Genomic DNA, 26,405 nt, shown 5'->3' with positions numbered 1-26,405 from the left:
GAGTGCTTTACCAGGTGTAGGAAGAGTGGATACGTTTGTCAGGGAAGAAAGAGCAGGATGTGAACCACCTGTGCTGGTGTTTGATGAGGAAGGAGCAGGTGTTCAGGAGGAGGAACTTCCCCTCAAGGCCCTGGACTATTGGCAACATATTCAGGACAGTTTTCACTACACCATCATGCAGTACCTGGTGGAGGAGGTCAATTACCACCAGGCTGTGTGTGTGTGTGGTGGCTGTACGTGGCTACCAGCAATAGCAGGTACATGCGTGACTGGTTACCTGTGGAGGTGGGGGAGTTGTTTGATGGCGTATGTAAGAAAACGTTTGCTAAATTAACTATTCGTCGGTTAATAAACTCACGGGCACACCTGTCTTCAGTAAATCTATTGCCCGTGACAGGTACCTGGCCATCCCAAGGTTCCTCCATTTCAATAGGAATTAGGGACCTGCACCGAACAGCAGGTTGTGGGAAATAAGACCCTTCCTAACAATGCTCAGGGAGTCATTTGCCAGGATTTTTTGTCCATTCCAGACGGTGGTTATTGACGAGTCGCTGGTGTTGTTCAGGGACGGGCTGGCATTTGTTTAGTATGTGCCGTCAAAGCGTCACAGATTTGGCCTGAAATTCTTTGTGCATCGTGCTTGTAGAATTGGATATGTGTTGGATGTGATAGTTTATTCAGCAGCAGGTGTTGATATACCAAGTGACGATCCTCATGGTTTCTCGACATCAATCTTGAAGGTGCTGATGGAAAGGTATTGCAATAGGCACCACATTCTGTACACTGATAATTCTTACACAGTCCCGGTGTTGACCAAGTATTTGCTTGACCAAATGGGTCCTGTGGAACTGTTAGGACCAACAAAGAATTTCCCTGTCTATCTATCTATCTATAGCCCGACGCCCTAATCCCGCAAAGGGTGGCCGCAGACAAAACGCCTCCAAGTCGCTCCGTCACCCACCATTTGACGACCCTCCCCCCAACTCACCCCCCCTTCCCTCATTTCCCAGTATTCCCAGCACATACTGAGAAAGGAGCCCTTCTGACCAAGAAATGTGGCAGCATGATAGCCCTTCTCTGGCATGACTAAGAGACAGGTTAACACGTTGTATACACGACACAGGTTAACGTGTTGTCTGTGGTACATAAGGGTGTGGTTGAAGAAACGAGAAGAGCAGCCTACAGGACCAGGGAACCCTTGTTAAACCCAGATGCTGTATTATAACATCAACATGCTTCTTGATAAATCGGACGTGTAAATTTGTGAGGTCCATTGCCTACGTGAGTCCTGCAGGTGGTACAAGAAGGCGTTTTGATGTGATTGACCCGAAGAGCTTCCTACGCTTCAAGGAGCTCATCAGGAAACCCCTCTCTCTCTACGAGTGTTTGAGGGAGAGCTGGCACACGAGGTCCTTGAAGAATATCCAGGTGCTGGGTGGTGGCTACAGCAAATGAGGTTAAGCCGTCTTGAGTTCTTTCGGCGGCGCAGAGTGGTGGAGATTGGCCGTACCACAGCAAGTTGTCAGGCCTTCCGTACCACAGCAGGTTCTCAGGCCTACCGTACCACAGCAGGTTGTCAGGCCTACCGTACCACAGCTGGTTGTCAGGCCTACCGTACCACAGCAAGTTGTCAGGCCTACCGTACCACAGCAGGTTGTCAGGCCTACCGTACCACAGCAGGTTGTCAGGCCTACCGTACCACAGCAGGTTGTCAGGCCTACAGGTGGTGGCAGCTTCCTCCACCCTCGTTACGTCTGTCGTTTTTGCGTAATGAGTTTTTTTTGGTCAGCGTACCAGGATCGCGTGTTGTGTGAGCAGTGACTGTATTATTATTATTATTATTATTATTATTATTATTATTATTATTGTTATTATTACTACTACTAATACTACTGTTATTATTATTATTATTATTATTATTATTATTATTACTACTACTACTACTACTGTTATTATTATTATTATTATTATTATTATTATTATTATTATTATTACTGCATGGCCAGTTAATAGAGAAAAGTTCACTAATTAGGCAGCTAAAAATCGTTGCTTGCATTGCATATATTAAAACCAAAAATTGCATTCTCGCATCATTATTATTATTGAGTTATTGTATATTTTATTTCTGTCTTTTTTTTTATTTTCTATCTATCTATATTTTCTATCTATCTATCTATTTTCTATCTATCTATCTATTTTCTATCTATCTATCTATTTAGTTATGTTTTTATTTATTGGCATGGCAAGAATATAGTTATTATATTAGTTAAGAATTATGTATGTTTTGGCACTGTGCTTTGTGGGTGAGGCATCTGCAACACCCACCCAGGAGCCAAACCCCATATTTCCCCACACCAGGAAGCCATTTACTACGCTGGGTGGTAACCATAGCACCACCTGATGCCTGGTGGTCAGAGTGGTGTCAGGTGATGATGATGATGATGATGATGATGACAATGATGATGAAGGTAATGATGATGATGATGATGGTGGTGATGATGGTGATGATGATGATGATGGTGGTGATGATGGTGATGATGATGATGATGATGGTGACAATGATGATGATGGTGCTGATGATGATGATGGTGACAATGATGATGATGGTGATGATGATGATGATGGTGACAATGATGATGAAGGTAATGATGATGATGATGATGATGATGATGTCTATTATAATATTTTTTATAATCACAATTTTGGTTAAAAATAAGTAGCAATGGAGAATGTGTTTGTGGTTGCCTTTGCCCAACATTTGCAATTGCTTTAGGTTGCAATGCTATAACTGTATCATTTCCATAGCACTTCTTCGTGACTAGCGCTATAACCTTCCCATAGCACTTCTTTGTGACTAGCACTATAGCCTTTCCATAGCACTTCTTCGTGACTAGTGCTGTGACTCCTTTCCATAGCACTTCTTCGTGACTAGCGCTATAACCTTCCCATAGCACTTCTTTGTGACTAGTGCTAAGACTCCTTTCCATAGCACTTCTTCATGACTAGCGCTATAACCTTCCCATAGCACTTCTTTGTGACTAGCATTATAACCTTTCCATAGCACTTCTTCGTGACTAGTGCTGTGACTCCTTTCCATAGCACTTCTTCGTGACTAGCGCTATAACCTTCCCATAGCACTTCTTCAAGACTAGCGCTATAACCTTCCCATAGCACTTCTTCATGACTAGCGCTATAACCTTCCCATAGCACTTCTTTGTGACTAGCATTATAACCTTTCCATAGCACTTCTTCGTGACTAGTGCTGTGACTCCTTTCCATAGCACTTCTTCGTGACTAGCGCTATAACCTTCCCATAGCACTTCTTCATGACTAGTGCTATAACCTTCCCATAGCACTTCTTTGTGACTAGCAGTTTTAGGCCAAGTTAAGGTGAGATTATGGTAGTCAATTCTCTCTCTCTCTCTCTCTCTCTCTCTCTCTCTCTCTCTCTCTTTAATCTATAATTTTATGGAAGTGGAGAGGTATATGAGAGAGGGGGGTGTGAGCTGGGGGGATGGAGAGAGAGAGACTGATGAGGAGAGTGTATGTGAGTGAGGTGGAGGGGGAGAGGGAGGGGGAGGCCAAGGATGAGATGGAGTGGAGAGGATGGAGAGTGAGAGACTGATGAGGAGAGTGTATGTGAGTGAGGTGGAGGGGGAGAGAGGGAGGGGGAGGCCAAGGATGAGATGGAGGGATGGAGTGGAGAGGTATATGAGAGAGGGGGGTGTGAGCTGGGGGAAGGGCAGTGGAATGGCAGGGGACAGGAAGCTCCCTAACACCTCTTCCTTAGTGATTTATTTTTGGATACAGCTGGTTGATATGGGTACAGTACACTCTCAATTATCCAGCATAATTCACTCAAGAGGATTTGATAGGGGACAACCTGGGCTGCCTCCTCCTCATCCTTCTCTTCCTCGAGCACAGCCATCATGACGCTAACACCACCTCCATCTCGAACCAACCTCAAGGATGAGCAGGAGCGTTGTCGAGGGGCAGCAGAGCCTTCACCTGGTCAGGGGCAAGGCCAAGACTCCGTGTGTGATAATGGATATTCTCCCTGACAGCAAGATTGTACAACCTATGACCTCCAGTCTTTCAAACGCAGTGTGTCCAGGCATCTCGAAAGGATCGGATCTTGAATTTGGCTCTCTCTTGTATTGTATAATAGGTCAACTCTGAAACTGTCTCCTTCTGTCTGTATTTCTTGCTTCCTATGACCTCCAGTCTTTCAAACGCGGTGTGTCCAGGCATCTCGAAATGATCGGATCTTGAATTTGGCTCGCTCTTGTATTGTATAATAGGTCAACTCTGAAACTGTCTCCCTCTGTCTGTATTTCTTGCTTCCTATGACCTCCAGTCTTTCAAATGCAGTGTGTCCAGGCATCTCGAAATGATCGGATCTTGAATTTGGCTCGCTCTTGTATTTTGTTTTTCTCTTGGAGGGAACTTTTATTATGGGCTCATGGCCTTTGGTTCCTTCTTCCTCGCATAAAAAAAAAAAAAACAATAACCCCCATGTGCCAGTTGACATGTAAAGCTGTCACGATTTTGGCCGCGGAGCAATGCTGGTTGATGCGTATAGCCACAAGCGTGTTCCCGTCACGCTTTGAACTTTAACTTATCCTGACTCATGGACGGCACCAGCTGGAGACGTGGCGATACTTGCATTTGAAAGAGCAAGAGTTGGTGAGTCTTATGCATCTTTAATTTTTTCTCCAGCTGTTATAGTCTGGCAGATATTAGGGTTGGAAGTAAGGGTGTTTTTTTCCGTCGCGGATATCCCCCGTAGGGAGGAGCGTGCAACATCGGAAGACCCCCGGCGTGTAGGGGTTAAACAATCACATATCATACGAACCCACTGAGGTCATATGGAGGTGCTTCCTCATGTGTAGTGTGGCGTAGTTTGTGTGCCGGCCACCAGGGTCCCAGGACGGTGCTGATGATGTGTGTACACCACACCTGATGCCCATGCCTTTAGATATCAGCCGATGAATCCAGAAAATACAGTAATACCAGCCCGACTCGTACACACAAATACACACTCTCTCACCAGTGTGACTCGTACACACAAATATGCACTCTCTCACCAGTGCGACTCGTACACACAAATACGCACTCTCTCACCAGTGCGACTCGTACACACAAATACACACTCTCTCACCAGTGCGACTCGTACACACAAATACGCACTCTCTCACCAGTGCGACTCGTACACACAAATACGCACTCTCTCACCAGTGCGACTCGTACACACAAATACGCACTCTCTCACCAGTGCGACTCGTACACACATATACGCACTCTCTCACCAGTGCGACTCGTACACACAAATACGCACTCTCTCACCAGTGCGACTCATACACACAAATACACACTCTCTCACCAGTGCAACTCGTACACACAAATACACACTCTCACCAGTGCGACTCATACACAAATACACACTCTCTCACCAGTGTGACTCATACACACAAATACACACTCTCTCACCAGTGCGACTCGTACACACAAATACACACTCTCTCACCAGTGCGACTCGTACACACAAATACACACTCACCAGTGTGACTCGTACACACAAATACACACTCACCAGTGTGACTCGTACACACAAATACACACTCTCTCACCAGTGTGACTCGTACACACAAATACGCACTCTCTCACCAGTGCGACTCGTACACACATATACGCACTCTCTCACCAGTGCGACTCGTACACACAAATACGCACTCTCACCAGTGCGACTCATACACACAAATACACACTCTCTCACCAGTGCGACTCGTACACACAAATACACACTCTCACCAGTGCGACTCATACACAAATACACACTCTCTCACCAGTGTGACTCGTACACACAAATACACACTCTCTCACCAGTGCGACTCGTACACACAAATACACACTCTCTCACCAGTGCGACTCGTACACACAAATACACACTCACCAGTGTGACTCGTACACACAAATACACACTCACCAGTGTGACTCGTACACACAAATACACACTCTCTCACCAGTGTGACTCGTACACACAAATACACACTCTCTCACCAGTGTGACTCGTACACACAATACACACTCTCTCACCAGTGTGACTCGTACACACAAATACACACTCTCTCACCAGTGTGACTCATACACACAAATACACACTCTCTCACCAGTGTGACTCGTACACACAAATACACACTCTCTCACCAGTGTGACTCGTACACACAAATACACACTCTCTCACCAGTGTGACTCATACACACAAATACACACTCTCTCACCAGTGTGACTCGTACACACAAATACACACTCTCTCACCAGTGTGACTCATACACACAAATACACACTCTTTCACCAGTGTGACTCGTACACACAAATACACACTCTCTCACCAGTGTGACTCGTACACACAAATACACACTCTCTCACCAGTGTGACTCGTACACACAAATACACACTCTCTCACCAGTGTGACTCGTACACACAAATACACACTCTCTCACCAGTGTGACTCATACACACAAATACACACTCTCTCACCAGTGTGACTCATACACACAAATACACACTCTCTCACCAGTGTGACTCGTACACACAAATACACACTCTCTCACCAGTGTGACTCGTACACACAAATGCGCACTCTCTCACCAGTGCGACTCGTACACACAAATGCGCACTCTCTCACCAGTGTGACTCATACACACAAATACACACTCTCTCACCAGTGTGACTCATACACACAAATACACACTCTCTCACCAGTGTGACTCATACACACAAATACACACTCTCTCACCAGTGTGACTCGTACACACAAATACACACTCTCTCACCAGTGTGACTCATACACACAAATACACACTCTCTCACCAGTGTGACTCGTACACACAAATGCGCACTCTCTCACCAGTGCGACTCGTACACACAAATACACACTCTCTCACCAGTGTGACTCATACACACAAATACACACTCTCTCACCAGTGTGACTCGTACACACAAATACACACTCTCTCACCAGTGTGACTCATACACACAAATACACACTCTCTCACCAGTGTGACTCGTACACACAAATACACACTCTCTCACCAGTGTGACTCGTACACACAAATACACACTCTCTCACCAGTGTGACTCGTACACACAAATACACACTCTCTCACCAGTGTGACTCATACACACAAATACACACTCTCTCACCAGTGTGACTCATACACACAAATGCGCACTCTCTCACCAGTGCGACTCGTACACACAAATGCGCACTCTCACCAGTGTGACTCATACACACAAATGCGCACTCTCTCACCAGTGTGACTCATACACACAAATACACACTCTCTCACCAGTGTGACTCGTACACACAAATACACACTCTCTCACCAGTGTGACTCGTACACACAAATACACACTCTCTCACCAGTGTGACTCGTACACACAAATACACACTCTCTCACCAGTGTGACTCGTACACACAAATACACACTCTCTCACCAGTGTGTTTGCTAGACCAGATCACACAGATATGTCTTTATGAGATCCAGGGGAGAGGATGAGAGAGCGGCCATAGGCTTGACGCTGGGTGTGCCAGTCCTGCGACAGATTCTGGTCTTCTGGTCATTGCAGGGGTTTCACGACACCAGTTGGGTCCCATGTTACACCTCTATATGTCTATTGCCAGATGCCTTGATCCCATAAGGGGTGGCCACAAACAAATCGCCTCCATGTCACCCTGTCCCCTGCCATTTCACTGCCCTGCTCCCAGCTCACACCTCCCTCTCTCATATACCTCTCCACCCCATCCCTCCACCTCACTGCCGGATATTCCACAGATCCGCCATTACTTCCTGTTTTGGCGCCAGATGCGGTGTAATTTAACAGGATGTTGTTTTAATAGAGCCGGATATTGCAATGACGGATAATTGAGAGTTTAGTCATTTTAATAGAGGTAAATTCATGTTAGTAATTCTATAGTAGTGAATTCATAGTAGTGAGTTTCTAGTAGTGACCCCATGGTAGTACATAGTAGTAGTAGTAGTAGCAGTTTCATAGTTACAGCAAACCCAGGTCATAATTTTATCAGCCTTGCCTATTACCTAACACCTTCTCCTTAGTGACTTATTTTGCCTTCATGTGGTGGCAGACATTCTTAGGTAGCTTTATGGTGTTTGTTTCTCTTCATCTCTCTCTCTCTCTCTCTCTCCACTTAACATTACCAACCCTCCTCTCACATCCACTTTCTCTCTCTCTCTCTCTCTCTCTCTCTCCACTTAACATTACCAACCCTCCTCTCACATCCACTTTCTCTCTCTCTCTCTCTCTCTCTCTCTCTCCACTTAACATTACCAACCCTCCTCTCACATCCACTTTCTCTCTCTCTCTCTCTCTCTCTCTCTCTCTCTCCACTTAACATTACCAACCCTCCTCTCACATCCACTTTCTCTCTCTCTCTCTCTCTCTCTCTCTCTCTCCACTTAACATTACCAACCCTCCTCTCACATCCACTTTCTCTCTCTCTCTCTCTCTCTCTCTCTCCACTTAACATTACCAACCTTCCTCTCAGATCCACTTTCTCTCTCTCTCTCTCTCTCTCTCTCTCTCTCTCTCTCTCTCTCCACTTAACATTACCAACCCTCCTCTCACATCCACTTCTCTCTCTCTCTCTCTCTCTCTCTCCACTTAACATTACCAACCCTCCTCTCACATCCACTTCTCTCTCTCTCTCTCTCTCCACTTAACATTACCAACCCTCCTCTCATATCCACTTTCTCTCTCTCTCTCTCTCTCTCTCTCTCCCTCTCCACTTAACATTACCAACCCTCCTCTCACATCCACTTTCTCTCTCTCTCTCTCTCTCTCTCTCTCTCTCTCCACTTAACATTACCAACCTTCCTCTCAGATCCACTTTCTCTCTCTCTCTCTCTCTCTCTCTCTCTCTCCACTTAACATTACCAACCCTCCTCTCAGATCCACTTTCTCTCTCTCTCTCTCCACTTAACATTACCAACCCTCCTCTCAGATCCACTTTCTCTCTCTCTCTCTCTCTCTCTCTCTCTCCCGCAGAATTCGCTACATTTCCTGCCTTGCGAAAGCGTCTCATCGCTAATTATCTTTTTGCAAACTTAATTCAGGTTTTTTATGCTAAAGTTTATCATAATTTTCTGACAGCATAGCAAAATTATTCCTGCTAACTTACAACATATTTCTACCAACATTGCTACATATTCTACCAACATTGCTACATATCCTACCAACTGTGCTACATATCCTACCAACATTGCTACATATTCTACCAACATTGCTACATATTCTACCAACATTGCTACATATTCTACCAACATTGCTACATATCCTACCAACTGTGCTACATATTCTACCAACATTGCTACATATCCTACCAACATTGCTACATATCCTACCAACTGTGCTACATATCCTACCAACATTGCTACATATTCTACCAACATTGCTACATATCCTACCAACATTGCTACATATTCTACCAACATTGCTACATATTCTACCAACTGTGCTACATATCCTACCAACATTGCTACATATCCTACCAACATTGCTACATATTCTACCAACATTGCTACATATCCTACCAACTCAGTTACATATTCCTGCCAACTCAGCTACCCACTTCTGCTAACTGTGCTACCTTCCTTCCTTCCTGGTGTTGGCATAGTGAGGATAAGCACGAGGGTAACGGCCAGATGACCAGCCCAGACGACCGCAAGAAAACCCAACAAGACAACGACGACAAGAACAAGGAGTCTGCCGAGCCCACGGAGACGACCCCCATGATTCAAGGGTACAGGTTTCCCTCAGCACAGTTTAACCGGGAACTTATTCCTTAATGTGTTTCCTGTCGGCTTCTAATTTGCTATATACTATGCTTTGGATGAGATTTTATTCGAATTAATTATTTTTAAGTGTTTCTTCTGCACCAATTAATTTTTTTTTCTGTGCTTTCACCCATCTCATTTATTATTATTATTATTATTATTATTATTATTATTATTATTTTTTTTATTTTTATTATTATTATTATTATTATTATTATTTTTATTATTATTATTATTATTATTATTATTATTATTATTATTTTTATTATTATTATTATTTTTATTATTATTATTATTATTATTATTATTATTATTTTTATTATTATTATTATTATTATTATTATTATTATTATTTTTATTATTATTATTATTATTATTATTCTTTTTATTATTATTATTATTATTATTATTATTATTATTATTATTTTTATTATTATTATTATTATTATTATTTTTATTTTTATTATTATTATTTTTATTTTTATTATTATTATTATTATTATTATTTTTATTATTATTATTATTATTTTTATTATTATTATTATTATTATTATTATTATTATTATTTTTATTATTATTATTATTATTTTTATTATTATTATTATTATTTTTTTATTTATTTATTTTTTTTGAATGTGTCTGCTTTCAAAAAATTATATTAATGTGTTTTATTTATTTTTTTTTGCATGGTTATATTCTTTCTGCTTTGGGCTTTGTTTATATTGGTGTTTTTCTTGCCTGTGCTTTTGCTTGGCTCTGTTTGCTGGCTTGCTTGTCGAGAATTGCTAAACCTGGTCTGTGTTTGAGTGATGGTAAATATTGTGGAGGTCCCTTACACCTTTTCCTAAGTGATTTATTTTGTTTATTACACCTTACTGTCCTCTTCTGTGTTACATAAATCCTTCCAGTATCACCAAAGCTCCCTAACACCTTTTCCTAAGTGATTTATTTTGCTTATTACACCTTACTGTCCTCTTCTGTGTTACATAAATCCTTCCAATATCACCAAAGCTCCCTAACACCTTTTCCCAAGTGATTTATTTTGCTTATTACACCTTACTGTCCTCTTCTGTGTTATATAAATCCTTCCAATATCACCAAAGCTCCCTAACACCTTTTCCCAAGTGATTTATTTTGTTTATTACACCTTACTGTCCTCTTTTGTGTTACGTAAATCCTTCCAATATCACCAAAGCTCCCTAACACCTTTTCCCAAGTGATTTATTTTGCTTATTACACCTTACTGTCCTCTTCTGTGTTACATAAATCCTTCCAATATCACCAAAGTTCCCTAACACCTTTTTGTAAGTGATTTAGTTTGCTTATTACTCCTTACTGTGTTACATAAATACTTACCTGATCACCAAAGCACCCTAACACCTTTTTGTAAGTGATTTATTTTGCTTATAACACCAATATCACCAGTGTTATTTGCACCCACATGTAAAAATATTTGCACCCAGCATGAGATTAAATTATTATTATTATTGTTATTATTATTATTATTATTATTATTATGATGATGATGATGATGATCTGTCTGTCTATCTATCTATATATCTATCTATCTGTCTACCTATTGCCAGACACCTTAAGCCATACAAATCAGTCTTGTCTCTTACCATTTCTGTTCAATGTGATGATTTTAATGTGTGTGTGTGTGTGTGTGTGTGTGTGTGTGTGTGTGTGTGTTCTTACCTTACCTAATTGAAAGGTAAGAACACACACACACACACACACACACACACACACACACACACACATTAAAATCTGTGTGTGTGTGTGTGTGTGTGTGTGTGTCTGTCTGTCTGTCTGTCTGTCTCTCTGTCTCTGTCTCTCTCTCTCTCTCGTGTGTGTGTGTGTCTGTCTGTCTGTCTGTCTGTCTGTCTGTCTGTCTCTCTCTCTCTCTCTCGGTGTGTGTGTGTGTGTGTGTGTGTGTGTGTGTGTGTGTGTGTGTGTAAATGTGGAAATGATTGTATGTGTATGTTATGTGTGTATGTATGTATGTATGTACTGATTTTGACTGTGTGGAATATTGATTTTAATAATATATATCTGATTTTTTGGATATTATAAATTGCTATATATGTGGGAGAGTGTTTTGAAAAATTGTATATGTAGATTTAAATGATTTTGATTTTGTCTTTCTGTATATTATTATTTATTGATGTGGGAATATGATTTGTGTGTTTTGTAATCGGGAGGCTGCCAGAGATCGAGCAGTGTGGATTATGCTTTGTAATTGGGAGGCTGCCAGAGATCGAGCAGTGTGGATTATGCTTTGTAATTGGGAGGCTGCCAGAGATCGAGCAGTGTGGATTATGCTTTGTAATTGGGAGGCTGCCAGAGATCGAGCAGTGTGAATTATGCTTTGTAAAAGACAAGGGACTGAATTGGGAAGCTGCCAGAGATCAAGCAATGTGGAGTATGCTTTGTAAGAGATAAGGGATTGAACTGGGAGGCTGCCAGAGATCAAGCAGTGTGGACGGCTGCCAGAGATCAAGCAGTGTGGTGACCTACCTGTGGGACTGTGTGTGTTATTGTACTTGCGCTTGTCAATAAGTGATCGTGGTGATTTAAGCAGTGATTTTTTTTTTTTATGCAAGGAAGAAGGAAACAAAGGCTGAAGGCATACAATTGTTCCCTCAAAAGAAAAAGAAAGAAAAAGATTATGGGTGTGCTGTGAGTAGCAATGTTGGGTTTATAATTGTGGCAAATCTTGTAATATGATTTTTTGCAGCTTTGAAGGATAATTTTTGAATATTTTTGCAAACTGTAATATTCTCTTTTTGAGCTGAAAATTCTTATATATATTCCAGTGTGTCATTAGGAAGAATATTGAAAAAGATTGTTATATACTTTGAAAATTCTCATGACATTTAAAACTTTGAATTATTTTTAAATGATTTGAGTGAAAATTACAAACTATAAATTAATATAAAGTTAATAATGAGAAGAATATGAATAAAATTGATATATAATGGTAAAAAAAATAATAAATAACAGTAAATCAGTTTTGAATTATAACTGCCAACTTTCAGAAGACTTCACACTGAGTTAGATGACAGGAATCGTTGGAACAGCCCAGTGGGGAGAGAGATTCAAGATGGCCGCCGAGTGAGAGATGTAAACAAAGGAGAACAAAATGGCCGCCGAGAGAGAGACGTAAACAGAGAACAAAATGGCCGCCGAGTGAGAGACGTAAACAAACAAAATGGCCGCCAAATGAGAGATATAAATAAACTAGAAAGGTCCGAGTGGGAGGAAGAATTTAGAGATAGAGATAGACATTTTAGAGAGAGAAATAGAGATAGCTTTACCCAGAGGAATGTCGAGGAAGACCTACTAATCCGAGGGCCAGATGAGAGAGTCCAAGAGTCGAGAAATACTCCAAACTCTCGAGGTGCTACTTCAAGCTTGGATATTCTGACTCAAGATGGCCGCCAAGAGAGGAAGACTCAAGGAAATCACTCCAGCTGGGGGAAGCTGGTTGAGGATGAGGACCAGCTTTCAAGGACGAGGTTGGAGATGCTCGAGGCCGACCTTGAGGCACGTAGGACAAAGCCTCGGATTGTTAGGATGATAAGGAAGGGGGATTCAAGTGCCACATCAGCCGTTGCGAGGATGAGAGGAAGCGCTAGCACTCCAGCCCTCGATGTCGCCCCGTCGTCCTCGAATGAGTCAATATACGCCAAGCCGTTCGAGGGGGAGGATGCTCCGGACCAAACGCCAGTGCCAGAGATCAAGCGCAGGCCCCCACCTCTCCCCAAACGCAATCCAAACACCAAGTTATCCAGCCTTTCCAAAAGCCAAGAGATACTATCAGTGAGTGACCATGATAGGAAGAATAGGGGGGGAACTAACCATCTATCAGCCTATCTATCGGCTAGTAGGGAGGGTTTAGATAGTACTAGAAACAATTTATCTAAGCTACATAGGAACCCCGAGCACCCACAAACTGGCTATTTATCCGCTAGTAGAGAAGAAGTGCCGAGGGAGAGCTTAGTAAATGACCCTATGCACACAATAAGAAGAGATCCTGTTTTCTTTGACAGATCTAAGCATTTCCTAGATCAAAGCAGGGAGGAACTAGGTAAAGGAAGGCCTAGGAATCAAGGAATAGAGACATTGGACCTAGATCTTGCTAGAGAGAGAGAGAGAAAGCCAAAAGTAGAGCGAGACTGGAGCGAATTTGAAAAAGGAATCGGGAAGACGCGTGGAATGGAAAATAAAATATTGATTAGAGATCCCAGAGGCTTTACTAGTAGTGGAAATGATCTAGTAAAGGCTTCTAGAGCTCCTAACTTTATTTCTAGAAGCAGAGAGATGCTAAATAAGGCACTAGATAGTAAAGAAGTAAGGGGAAGTAGAGATGGGTTGAGTGAGGGTGTGTTTGAGAGAGATGGAGCGAGAGAAGCGATAGATAGTGCCTCCTTTGATAGATACAATAGATCCGGAAGTAGGGAAGAGATAGATAGAGGCTCCTTTGATAGATACAATAGATCGGGAGGCAGAGAGGCGATAGATAGAGCGATAGATAAAAGGCCTCCTGATAGACTTGATAGACTGGGGAGCAGGGAAGGCCTCGGAAATGATAAAGAAAATGGAGGAATAGTTTTAGCGGATTTGCCAAGATTTGAAGGAGGAATCGAAAGGACTCGAGAGCCAGATGGGAGAGATGTGGAGCTCGAGGGTGGGAATGTTGAAGGAGGAGGTCCGAGGAGGGGATATAAGAGAGAGACACCTATTCCTCGTAAACCCTCAAGTGTTAGTTCAAGTAGCACCTTGTACCAGCCACTCAACGCAGCTGAGGAAGTAGTACCGACACAGATTGCCTTTGGAGTGGCAGCGTATGATGAAATACTGGCCGTTAGTCAGAATAGTCATTTAAATAGGCCTGAAAATAGTCAGCAGGGGACTATTGCAGCCTCCAGTAGCCCAAATAGTCCCCAGGCTACTATCCCAGTCCCTTCAGATAGTAGTAAAGTGGGATTTAAATCAAGAGAGTCATTAGGAAGGAATCATCCACTCCAAACGAAACTTCAGACAAAACTGCCAACAGAATCGACAGGAAAAACTCATCCTGTCCAAACACAAGAGCAAACAGATCAAAATCAAACAAATCCACTTTTAAAACACCAATTAGTCCAGCCAAACATCCAAACAGGGCAGATTCAAACACCATCATCAGTTAGAAGTCAGCCAGTTCAAATTCAAAAGCCACCAGCATCAGTTACAAGCCAGCCAGTTCAAATTAAAAAACCACCAGTGTCAGTTACAGGTCCGCCAGTTCAAATTCAAACATTTCAAAGTCAACCGCTTCAAAGTGAGGCATTTCAAAGTCAGGCGGTTCCAACAACGAAGATTGCAACCACATCTGCACCCAGGCCAGCAGTACCCCCTCCCCCCATACCCCAAAATCAGCAGGGTAAGGCTGGGAATTCAAAAAAGCCTCTGAAAACCGTGACAAAGGTTTACTTCCGCGAGATTCCGAAGAAAGAGAGTCCTGGGGAGAATCGGAAAGAGTCTTTGATTGATTCTCAGTCAGTAGTAGAATCGCTGGCTGTCTCTACGTCTTCAATCGATCATCTAGCCTCTCCAATCAACCAGGTAGTGTCTCCACCTAATCAACTTGCTTCTCCAGTCAACCAGGCAGCCTCTCCAATCAACCAGCTCTCTTCAGACAATCAACCAAGCTCTCCAATCAATCACCAAGCCTCTCCAAGCAACCAGGCATCTCCACAAACTCTCCAATCAACCATTCTTCCCTCCCCAATCTCTCCAACCAATCTCCGAGCCCCTCCAATCAACCGACAAGCCTCAGTTGATCTCCAGGCCTCTCCGCGAAGACCCCAGTCCATCATTCTTCCCTCCAGAGTCTCTCCATCTTCAATTTCCACCTCCAAATCCCTCCAAAACCTCCTCGACCAATCTCCGCTGTCTCCCAGGTCCTATGGTCAGCCTACGCTCATCTGATTTCCATTTTTAAGTTTATAATGGTAGGAGGAATTTTGATTTGTATTTTTGTTTTGTCTTGGTTGTTTTTTCTGTTATTTTAAGAGTTTGATTTGAAAGTTTGAATTTGAGAGAGAGAGAAAATTTAGTGTGTATGTGTGTGTGTGTGTGTGTGTGTGTGTGTGTGTGTGTGTGTGTGTTTGATATGTAGTGTGTGTGTGTAAAATGTAGTGTTTGTGCATGTGTGTATAAATTGTAGCGTGTGTGTGTGTGTGTGTGTGTATGTGTAAATTCTAGTGTGTGTATGTATGTGTAAATTCTAATGTGTGTATGTATGTGTAAATTCTAGTGTGTGTATGTATGTGTGTGTTTGTGTGTGTGTGTGTTTGAAAGTGTGTGTACATTTTGCAAACCATTAATATTGACTCTTAACCAGGTAGAGGCCAGCTAAATTTTCCTTTCCCCTTCACTCTCACACTGTCACATCCGCAGACTTAATTTCCCGCCAAATCTCAACCTTCAGCAGTTCAAATTATAACTGATTTTTTTGTGATGTATGGATTTATTTCCCCCTTCTTTTTTCATCATAAAAAAATGGTGATGATTTTTTTTTTTTTATACAGTGATCCCTCAATTACCCGGACATTCATTATCCGGACGCTGGGCCTTGGCTCTATTAAACCATTATCCAAATTTACTGGCTATTATTCGGACATAAAAGTGCCCAAGAATTTCAGCCGGCCAGCCAACATGTCCAGACACTGGGTATCGTGGCCGCTGGGCTGGAGCCGTAAGCGGGACGTGGTCCATAACCCACAACCAGCGCTACAACGTCCATCCGTCCCTGTACTGAATGGTCAAAGCCACGCGCTGGTCCGGGAAGTGGTCCATAACCCACAACCAGCGCTACAATGTCCATCCGTCCCTGTACTGAATGGTCAAAGCCACGTGCTGGTCCGGGAAGTGGTCCATAACCCACAACCATTGCTACAATGTCCATCCGTCCCTGTACTGAATGGTCAAAGCCACGCGCTGGTCCGGGAAGTGGTCCATAACCCACAACCATTGCTACAACGTCCATCCGTCCCTGTACTGAATGGTCAAAGCCACGCGCTGGTCCTGTCACTCCCAACGAACCTCCAGCATCCAAGCAATACAACTGTAACCCACAAGCGGTGTCAAAACACACGTACGCATCCCCACCCAATGTCTAGTACCACACAGCCACCTGGCTAGCTCTTTCCTCACTGCCAGTGTGTGTGTAACACAGACCACGAACCACGAGTACATGTTCAACAACAGCGCTTGTTGCCTCTCCAATGAATGTCAAGAGTCGTGCAGCCACCTGGCCAGCTCTTTCCTCACTGCCACTGTGTGTGTAACACAGACCACGAACCACGAGTACGTGTTCAACGACAGCGTTTGTCGCCTCTCCAATGAATGTCAAGAGTCGCACAGCCACCGGCAAAAGTCTTGCCCAACTGCCACCACCATCAAACAGACCACAAGCCACGAGCACATGTTCGGTGACAGCGCCCGTCCGCCTCTCTACCGAATGTTGAAAGTCACGCAGCCACCAGGAGGCACTCGCACGAGAGAGAGAGAGAGAGAGAGAGAGACCTTCCCACGTTGAGTACAACATCAGTACAATACAGTAATTTCTGTACCAGTACATATGATAGTACTACAGTAGTGTATTGTACACAGTACAGTTCTGTATGTGTGTATGTACAGAACAATAGTGTACAGTACAATTCCTATGCTATGGGTATTTGTGTCAATGCCAGTACACAGTACAGTTCTGTATGTGTGTATGTACAGAACAATAGTCTATCTATCTATCTATAGCCCGACGCCCTAATCCCGCAAAGGGTGGCCGCAGACAAAACGCCTCCAAGTCACTCTGTCACCCACCATTTGACTCCCCTCCCCCCAACTCACCCCCCCCTCCCTCATATACCTCTCAACTCCATCCCTCCACCTCATTCTCGGTCTACCCCTCCCTCTCCCTCCCTCCACCTCACCTACATACACCCTCTTAGTCAGTCTTTCATTCTCCATCCTCTCCACATGTCCAAACCACCTCAGTGTATTTCTCCTAATCTTTTCAACCACATCCACATCTACCCCACAACGTTCCTTCACTTCTTCATTCGTCAACCTGTCCCTCCATGTCACTCCACATGCTCCTCTCAAGTAACTCATTTCCACTGCTCTCACTCTTGACTTGTTCCCCTCTTGCAAGGTCCACGCCTCGCTTCCATACGTCAGGGTAGGGATCACAATACCATCATGCAGTGACTTCTTAACTCCCATACTCACTTCCCTATTTCTCATCACTGCTTTCAGTGTGCCAACAACCTTCCTTCCCTGCTGTACCCTTTCACGTACTTCATCCCCCAAAGTTCCATCCTTACTCATCACACTACCCAAGTACTTGAATGCACTCACATTCTCCATATCCTCACCATCCAACCTCACTGCACACTCTGTGACTTCATTCCTCTCAAACACCATAACTTTACTTTTGTTTACATTAACTTTCAGCTTCCTCCTCCTACACACTGTCCCAAATTCATTCACCAAACCTTGCAACTCCCATTCATCTTCACTCAACAATACTGTACCATTAGCAAACAGCAACACCGGAAGCTTCCGAATCTCACCCTCATTCATTAGGGCCACTCCCACATCCACTGCCCTACCTTGTACCTCCTTTACGACCCCATCCATATATATATTAAACAGCCATGGAGACATTACACACCCCTGTTTCAGTCCCACATTGAGATCAAAGAACTCACTCAGCTCACCATCCACTCGCACCGTAGCCCTAGCTCCCTCGTACATACTCTTCACAGCACTCAACAATTTCCCCTCCACTCCATATATTCTTAATACCTTCCACATACCTTTCCTATCTATTCTGTCATAAGCTTTCTCCAGGTCCATGAAGGCAGCGTACACTTTCCTTCCCTTCTCTAGATACTTCTCCACTAAACATCTTAGAACAAATATCTGATCTACACACCCTTTTCCCTTCCTAAATCCCCCTTGCTCTTCTCCAATTAGCTCCTCTGTCATATGCCTAACCCTATCAATGAGTATTCTACCATATATTTTACCAGTCACACTAAGAAGGCAAATACCCCTATGGTTACCACATACTTCTCTCTCCCCTTTTCCTTTGTACAGAGGAACAATTATACCTGATTTCCAGTCCTCTGGAACCCTTCCCTCTTCCCAAGCCAATCTACACAACTTCCATATCCACTCCACAACAATCTCACCCCCATACCTAAGCATTTCACCACACACTCCATCAATTCCTTGGGCCTTTCCCAGCTTAATCTTCTTCATCGCTTCCACTACTTCCGCCCTACTGATCTCTTCCTCCCTCCTCTCATCTCTTCTTCTCCCAGCCATTCCCCAACCACTTATACTCACACTGCTCTCACTCTCTACATTCAACAAATCCTCAAAGTGCTCCTTCCATCTCCTCAATTTCTCTCTCTTCTCCACAATAGTGTACAGAACAATTCCTATGGTATAGGTATTTGTGTCAATGCCACAGTCAGCCACCTTTGCCAAGCAGTCCCAGTGGGACAGGTTAGGTTTGTTTTTGTTTTTGTTTTTAAAGGCTCCAACATGCTTGCATGTGTCGGCCTTGGTCACCTAATGGCAGCTCTCCACGCTGCACGATCCATTGCAGCCTCCCTGTTCAGTCCCTTAACCCTAAGGTCACACTTAATGACCTCGTCCCATGTCTTTCTCGGTCTACCCCTCATAACCCCACCCCCAATATTAACACTTCTCACCTTCCTCACCCAATTATCATCCCCCATCCTCTCCACATGTCCAAACCATCTCAGTCTACCCCTCCTCATCACAACACCAATACACTCCAGTCCCATCCTTCCTCCCAAACCATCTCAGTCTACCCCTCCTCATCACAACACCAATACACTCCAGTCCCATCCTTCCTCCCAAACCATCTCAGTCTACCCCTCCTCATCACAACACCAATACACTCCAGTCCCATCCTTCCTCCCAAACCATCTCAGTCTACCCCTCCTCATCACAACACCAATACACTCCAGTCCCATCCTTCCTCCCAAACCATCTCAGTCTACCCCTCCTCATTACAACACCAATACACTCCAGTCCCATCCTACCTCTCAACTCTTCCATTGTAAACCCAGCCCCTCCAGGCCTTGGACGCAGGGACGCACTGCGCATTCACCTAATCATTGTCATTTCTGTACATCTGAGCCGGCGAATGTCTTCCTCCTTCACTGCCCAGGTCTCATTGCCATACAGCATTACACTCCTAACACATGCTGCATACAAAGCTCCCTTAGCACGAAGGGAGAGCCCTCTCAATGTCAGGAGAGGCAAGAGCTCCCTGAACTTCTTCCAACCACTTCTCACTCTAGCCACAGAGCTGCTCCAGCCCCACCTCCACCATAAAACATGTCTCCCAAATAACAAAACTCTTCCACACACTCAAGAGATTCACCAGCAAGTTCAATCCTTTCACGTCTGACGATCTCCACTTGCTCGCCCCGGCACGCCGTACACATAAAATCAGCATTATCTCGCAGTCTACCTCTGATACCACTACATCTCTAATGCACCCATTTATCACACACACCGCACATGATGGAATTACTTCCCACGCCCTTGTGGCAAACTGCACATGGCCACTCTCCCTCGTCTTTGACAGTACCGCCACCAACCCTAGATATCATCACTTTTGTTTTATCTGCATTTACCCTTAAACCCTTTTGCCCCATACCATCTCTCCACTTCCTAAACCTTTCCTCCGCCTCCCTTTCATTCTCTGCAATCAACACCAAATCATCAGCATAGAACAACTCCCACGGGAGTCCGTTTCTAAAGTCACGTGAAAGGGCTTCAAGTACCATGATAAACAACATGGGACTCAAGACTGACCCCTGATGCACACCAACATTCACGGAAAACTCATCACTCAAATCTCCATTCACTCTCACCTGGGTGTGAGCACCCACATACATGGCCATAACCACCCTAACCAGCCACTCCTCCAAGCCAAGCTTTCTCATTGCCCACTTCAGCACCTCTCTAGGGACTCTGTCAAAGGCCTTTTCCAAATCAACAAAAACAAAATAAAGATCCCTTCTCCTACCAATATATTTTTCCTGAAGCTGTCGAACAATGAATATAGCATCAGTGGTCCCCCTACCTGGCATAAACCCAAACTGCATCTCATCAATATTCACTCTTTCTCTAATCATACCTTCTAAAACTCTCTCCATTACCTTCATTATCTGATCTAAAAGCTTTATACCTCTATAATTTCCTCTTTCCAGGGCATCACCCTTCCCTTTATACACATTTACAATTACACTCTTCAGCCAATCATCTGGGACAACACACTCATAAATAATCCTATTTATCAGGTCAGTGACTAAACTCACCCCTATATCGCCTGAGGCCTTCAACATTTTGGCAGTCAACCCAGACACACCTGCTGCCTTGGTAAGGTAAAATACAGTTAACCTATGTAATTTTGCCTGCGAAACAAACTGAACATATTTTCAAGAAAAATCCTACGGCTATTTTTGAAATGACGAGGCAAGCGTTGTTCCTGGCTTTCTTTGTAAGTTCAATCTAGCACGTTCAACATCGTTTGATATCAAGAAGTCACACGACAAGGTTACACAGTACAGACGGGACTTTACCAAAAGCACTAGACACGGCGAGAGGAAGGTAATGGTCCCAGCCCGCCACGCCATTATCAACCAGTCAACGTTGATGTGGTTTTGTCAGCATTGTGGTGCCGGTGTGGTAGTGCGTGGCACCGAGGTGAAGGCTGCTACTGAGATGTTTGCACGCCTGCACAATGTACAGGACTTCAATGCGTCCGAGGGATGGCTCTTCCGCTTCAAGCTTCGGCACGGACTTATTGAGTGGAAGGCACACTGCGAGGCCTTGGACACGGCAGCGGAGGAAGTAGACCCATTTCACCAGAAAGTACAGCACCTGATCAAGGACGAGGGCCTCGCCCTTGGTGGAGTGTATAAGGCTGACAAAACTGCACTGCTCTGTCGCTCCTTGCCCACCCACACCCTGGCTGAGGAAAGGGAGGGAGAAGTCTGTGCCTGGTTGGAAGTTGTCCAAACAACGTGTCTCTGTTTTGTGCTGTGCCAAAGCTAACGGGACGCACCGCCTCAAACCCGTTGTTGTTGGACGTACAAAACAACCACGTTGTCTCCAGTGGTTGATGGACAGCCTGCCTGTTGTGTGGTACCATTCTGTGAAGGCCGGGTTTACCACTAACATCCTCAGAGATTGGTTCTGCAGACATTTCGTCAACGAGGTTATCTGTTATCAAACGGAGGTCCTTGGTATCGCTCGTGGCCAGGTGGAGGCACTCCTGCTCCTGGACAATGCTTCTGTGCGTCCGTCTGAGAAGGATTCGGTTGCTTTTGACGGGTGGATTAGGTGCATGTTTCTGCCACCTAATACCACTGCTCTGATTCAACCAAAGGACCAGGTGTTATTGTGGCTGCCAAGAGACTGTACCGACGGAGGTTCCTGAACGAGGTGATGGCGGTGCTGGAGGACGAGGACACAGTGGAGGACACACGTGGGGAGCTGACCTTGTAGAATCTTTGGCATTATGACCTGAAGTCTGTCATGTCATCAAAACCCTTGAAAGCGGTTGTTTTTGTCTCCTGCAGGGAATTGAAGCCAAGAAGGACTCTGAGGGGTCTGACGTGGATGATTTCCAGTCTTTCCTTCACCATCAGACCCGCAACCTATCACATCGACAGCCACTGACTCCCCGTTGGACATAAGTTTGTGGCTGTCTTCAGAGTCTCCTGAGGTGGGTAGGTCACCATCGCTGCACCGCACGTCACCAGTCATCACCCACCTCCAGCAGGTTGAGGAGGAGGAGGAGGAGGAGGAGGTTCAAGACCTCTGTTAGGCACTACTGTTTGGCACTAGACCACACGGGACAACTCTACACCTGGTGGAGGTGTGTGGGTTACGAAGCCTGGTGGCGGTGCTCAGGGTGGTAAGTTCCCCAACACAATGTTTCTCAGCAGGTAACTTCAGGTGTCTTTCAGTTCCCTTGGTGTAAAAATTTATTTAGGATATTCCTGTGTGTGTTTTGATGTCACAATATGGCAGAATAACCCCCAAACACTGACAAAGGAAGGAGGGGTGCTGCACATACAGTAGTGTTTAGGTACGGTGTTTTTTTTATTGAAAAGATTAGGAGAAATACACTGAGGTGGTTTGGACATGTGGAGAGAATGGAGAATGAACGACTGACTAAGAGGGTGTATGTAGGTGAGGTGGAGGGAGGGGCAGACCAAGGATGAGGTGGAGGGATGGAGTGGAGAGGTATATGAGGGAGGGGGGAGTAAGCTGGGGGGAGGGTAGTCAAATGATGGGTGACAGAGTGACTTGGAGGCGTTTTGTCTGCGGCCACCCTTTGCAGGATTAGGGCGTCGGGCTATAGATAGATAGATAGATAGTTTTTTGATTTTCAGCATTTTTTTTTCATGGTTTTCTTGGTGTTGAAAATTATTTAGGATATTTCTACACACATTCTGATGTCTGAATATGGCAGAATGACCCAAAAACATTGACCAAGGAAGGAGGGGCAGCTACTGAACACACAGTGGTGTATAGGTAGGGTGTTTTTTGGTGTAGAGGTAGGGTGTTTTTTGGTGTAGAGGTGGGGTGTTTTTTGGTGTATAGGTAGGGTGTTTTTTGGTGTAGAGGTAGGGTGTTTTTTGGTGTATAGGTAGGGTGTTTTTTGGTGTAGAGGTAGGGTGTTTTTTGGTGTAGAGGTAGGGTGTTTTTTGGTGTATAGGTAGGGTGTTTTTTGGTGTATAGGTAGGGTGTTTTTTGGTGTATAGGTAGGGTGTTTTTTGGTGTTCAGTGTTTGTCTGCATGGTTTTCTTGGTGTTTGGCATTACTTTGGATATTGCTATGTGTGTTTTGATGTCTAAATATACCTGAATGACGGTAAAACACTGCCAAATTAAGCACAGGTACTGTACAAATAGGTTAGGTTAGGTTGGAGGTGGGTATAGGTAGGGTGTGGGTGTGGTAGGGGAATAGTGTTTATTATAGGTGGGGTGTGGGTGTGGTAGGGGAATAGTGTTTATTATAGGTGGGGTGTGGGTGTGGTAGGGGAATAGTGTTTATTATAGGTAGGGTTTGGGTGTGGTAGGGGAATAGTGTTTATTATAGGTGGGGTGTGGGTGTGGTAGGGGAATAGTGTTTATTATAGGTGGGGTGTGGGTGTGGTAGGGGAATAGTGTTTATTATAGGTAGGGTTTGGGTGTGGTAGGGGAATAGTGTTTATTATAGGTGGGGTGTGGGTGTGGTAGGGGAATAGTGTTTATTATAGGTGGGGTGTGGGTGTGGTAGGGGAATAGTGTTTATTATAGGTGGGGTGTGGATGTGGTAGGGGAATAGTGACCATTATCCAGCATCTTGCCACTACCCAGCCATGCCTTTGGCTCTATTATGCCCCGATAATTGAGGGATTACTGTATATATAATTATTTCGTCCTCTTTTCATCCTCTCTTTACGAAAAACACTCTGAAAAATTCCGACTTTCAGTATCACTTGTTGTATATGATTATTTTGGATTACTGTATAGCTAAAATAATGGTAAGCTATTTTTTAAAACACCATGCTTTCTGTTACAGCAAGAAAGACGACAAAGATTATAGGAAGAAGATAAAACATGAAGCTATTTTTTAAAACATCTTGCATTCTGTTACAGCAAGAAGGATGGCTAGGATGATAGGAAAATTAAGAAGTGTCAAGGAATTTTTAAAAACACAATCCTTGCCGTCTGAGAGAAGAACGTCGAGGCTTATAGGAAGATATATCGTTAAGCTATTTTTTAAAACACTGTGCATTCCCTTACAGCGAGAAGGACGACAAGGAGGCCATCTTGAAGGAGGAGCAACAGAAGGAGGGAGACACGCTGAAGAAATCTGGTTCAAAGGGCAGCGTCACCAAGGATTCTCCCGTTTAAATCATCCCTGGGAGCATCTGTTTGATTTTCTATTTTTCTCCTAATTTCCAACCCCCCCCCATGTCACATTTTTGACCCCCCCCCCCTCCCGACTGAGAGGGGGTTGGTGTGTGTCTGTCTGTTTGCTCTCCTCGACTGGCTAATGTTCCTAAGCTGAGAGAGGCTTGGCATGTTTCTCTGCCTAATATTTCACCTCTTCTGCTTGTCACTTTCCTCTGCTGGCTAATATTTCTAAGCTGAGAGAGGCTTGGTATGTTTCTCTGCCTAATATTCCACCTCTTCTGCTTGTCACTTTCCTCTGCTGGCTAATATTCCTAAGCTGAGAGAGGCTTGGCATGTTTCTTTGCCTAATATTTTGCCTCTTCTGCTTACTGCTTTCCTCTGCTGGTTAATGTTCCTAAGCTGAGAGAGGCTTGGTATGTTTCTCTGCCTAATATTTTGCCTCTTCTGCTTACTGCTTTCCTCTGCTGGCTAATATTTCACCTCTTCTGCTTGTCACTTTCCTCTGCTGGCTAATGTTCCTAAGCTGAGAGAGGCTTGGTATGTTTCTCTGCCTAATATTTTGCCTCTTCTGCTTACTGCTTTCCTCTGCTGGCTAATATTCCTAAGCTGAGAGAGGCTTGATATGTTTCTCTGCCTAATATTTCACCTCTTCTGCCTGTCAAATTCCTCTGCTGGCTAATATTGCTAAGCTGAGAGAGGCTTGGTATATTTCTCTGCCTAATATTTTGCCTCTTCTGCTTACTGCTTTCCTCTGCTGGCTAATATTCCTAATCTTAGAGAGGCTTGGTATATTTCTCTGCCTAATTCACCTCTTCTGCTTGTCACTTTCCTCTGCTGGCTAATATTGCTAAGCTTAGAGAGGCTTGGTAAATTTCTCTGCCTAATATTTCACCTCTTCTGCTTACTGCTTTCCTCTCCTGGCTAATATTCCTAAGCTGAGAGAGGCTTGGTATGTTTCTCTGCCTAATATTCCACCTCTTCTGCTTGTCACTCATCTACTGGCTAACAATCCTAACATTTCAGAGCTTTGAGAGGCCTAGTATATTTCTCTCTCCCTAAATTTCCATCTCAAATCCATCGCATCGCAGACAAACGCGAAGATAACGCAAAAAATGTGACTCGGAGAGGGGTAGAGCATTACTTTTGTACCCTACTGTTGTCTAGTCCCTCTGACCTCCTGTGTGTGTGGATATTTTCAGTTTTTTGGCTAATCCTTATTTTAAATTTTTGAATGATTTTTTTTGAGTTGGGGTGTGGTAGTGATGATGATGATGATGAGAAAGATGGTGATGATGAAGAGAAAGATGGTGATGATGAAGAGAAAGATGATGATGATGATGATGAGCGGAAGAGGTTATGGTGATGATGATGATGATAATTGTGATGATGATGATGATGAACGAAAAGGTAATGATGGTGATGAAATAGGAGAAAGAACACAGAATCAGGGAGCGGAAAATGATGATGGTGATGATGATGATTATGATGATGATGATGATGATGATGATGATGATGATGATGGTGATGATAATGA

The 26,405-nt window shown here is 43.9% G+C and overlaps 1 protein-coding gene across 1 annotated transcript in view; it reads left to right on the top strand.

The window, feature by feature from the left end:
- The window catches only part of LOC145396334 (fasciclin-2-like), a 108,669-nt gene extending 83,681 nt beyond the window's left edge, over positions 1-24,988 (top strand). Inside the window, exons 16-17 of the mRNA XM_080269733.1 lie at positions 9,698-9,823; positions 24,760-24,988. Coding sequence (XP_080125859.1) covers positions 9,698-9,823; positions 24,760-24,868 — 235 coding nt within the window. The 3' untranslated portion in view covers positions 24,869-24,988. The remainder of the gene's footprint in view (positions 1-9,697; positions 9,824-24,759) is intronic.
- Positions 24,989-26,405: the final 1,417 nt, after the last annotated feature.

This window comes from Coenobita brevimanus, chromosome 36 (assembly GCF_032717465.1).
Source record: "Coenobita brevimanus isolate Jiangsu-jjx chromosome 36, ASM3271746v2, whole genome shotgun sequence".
NCBI classification, from domain to species: Eukaryota; Metazoa; Arthropoda; class Malacostraca; order Decapoda; family Coenobitidae; genus Coenobita; species Coenobita brevimanus.
Note: the sequence above shows the minus strand (reverse complement) of the source record. Positions and strands in the feature narration are given on the sequence as shown.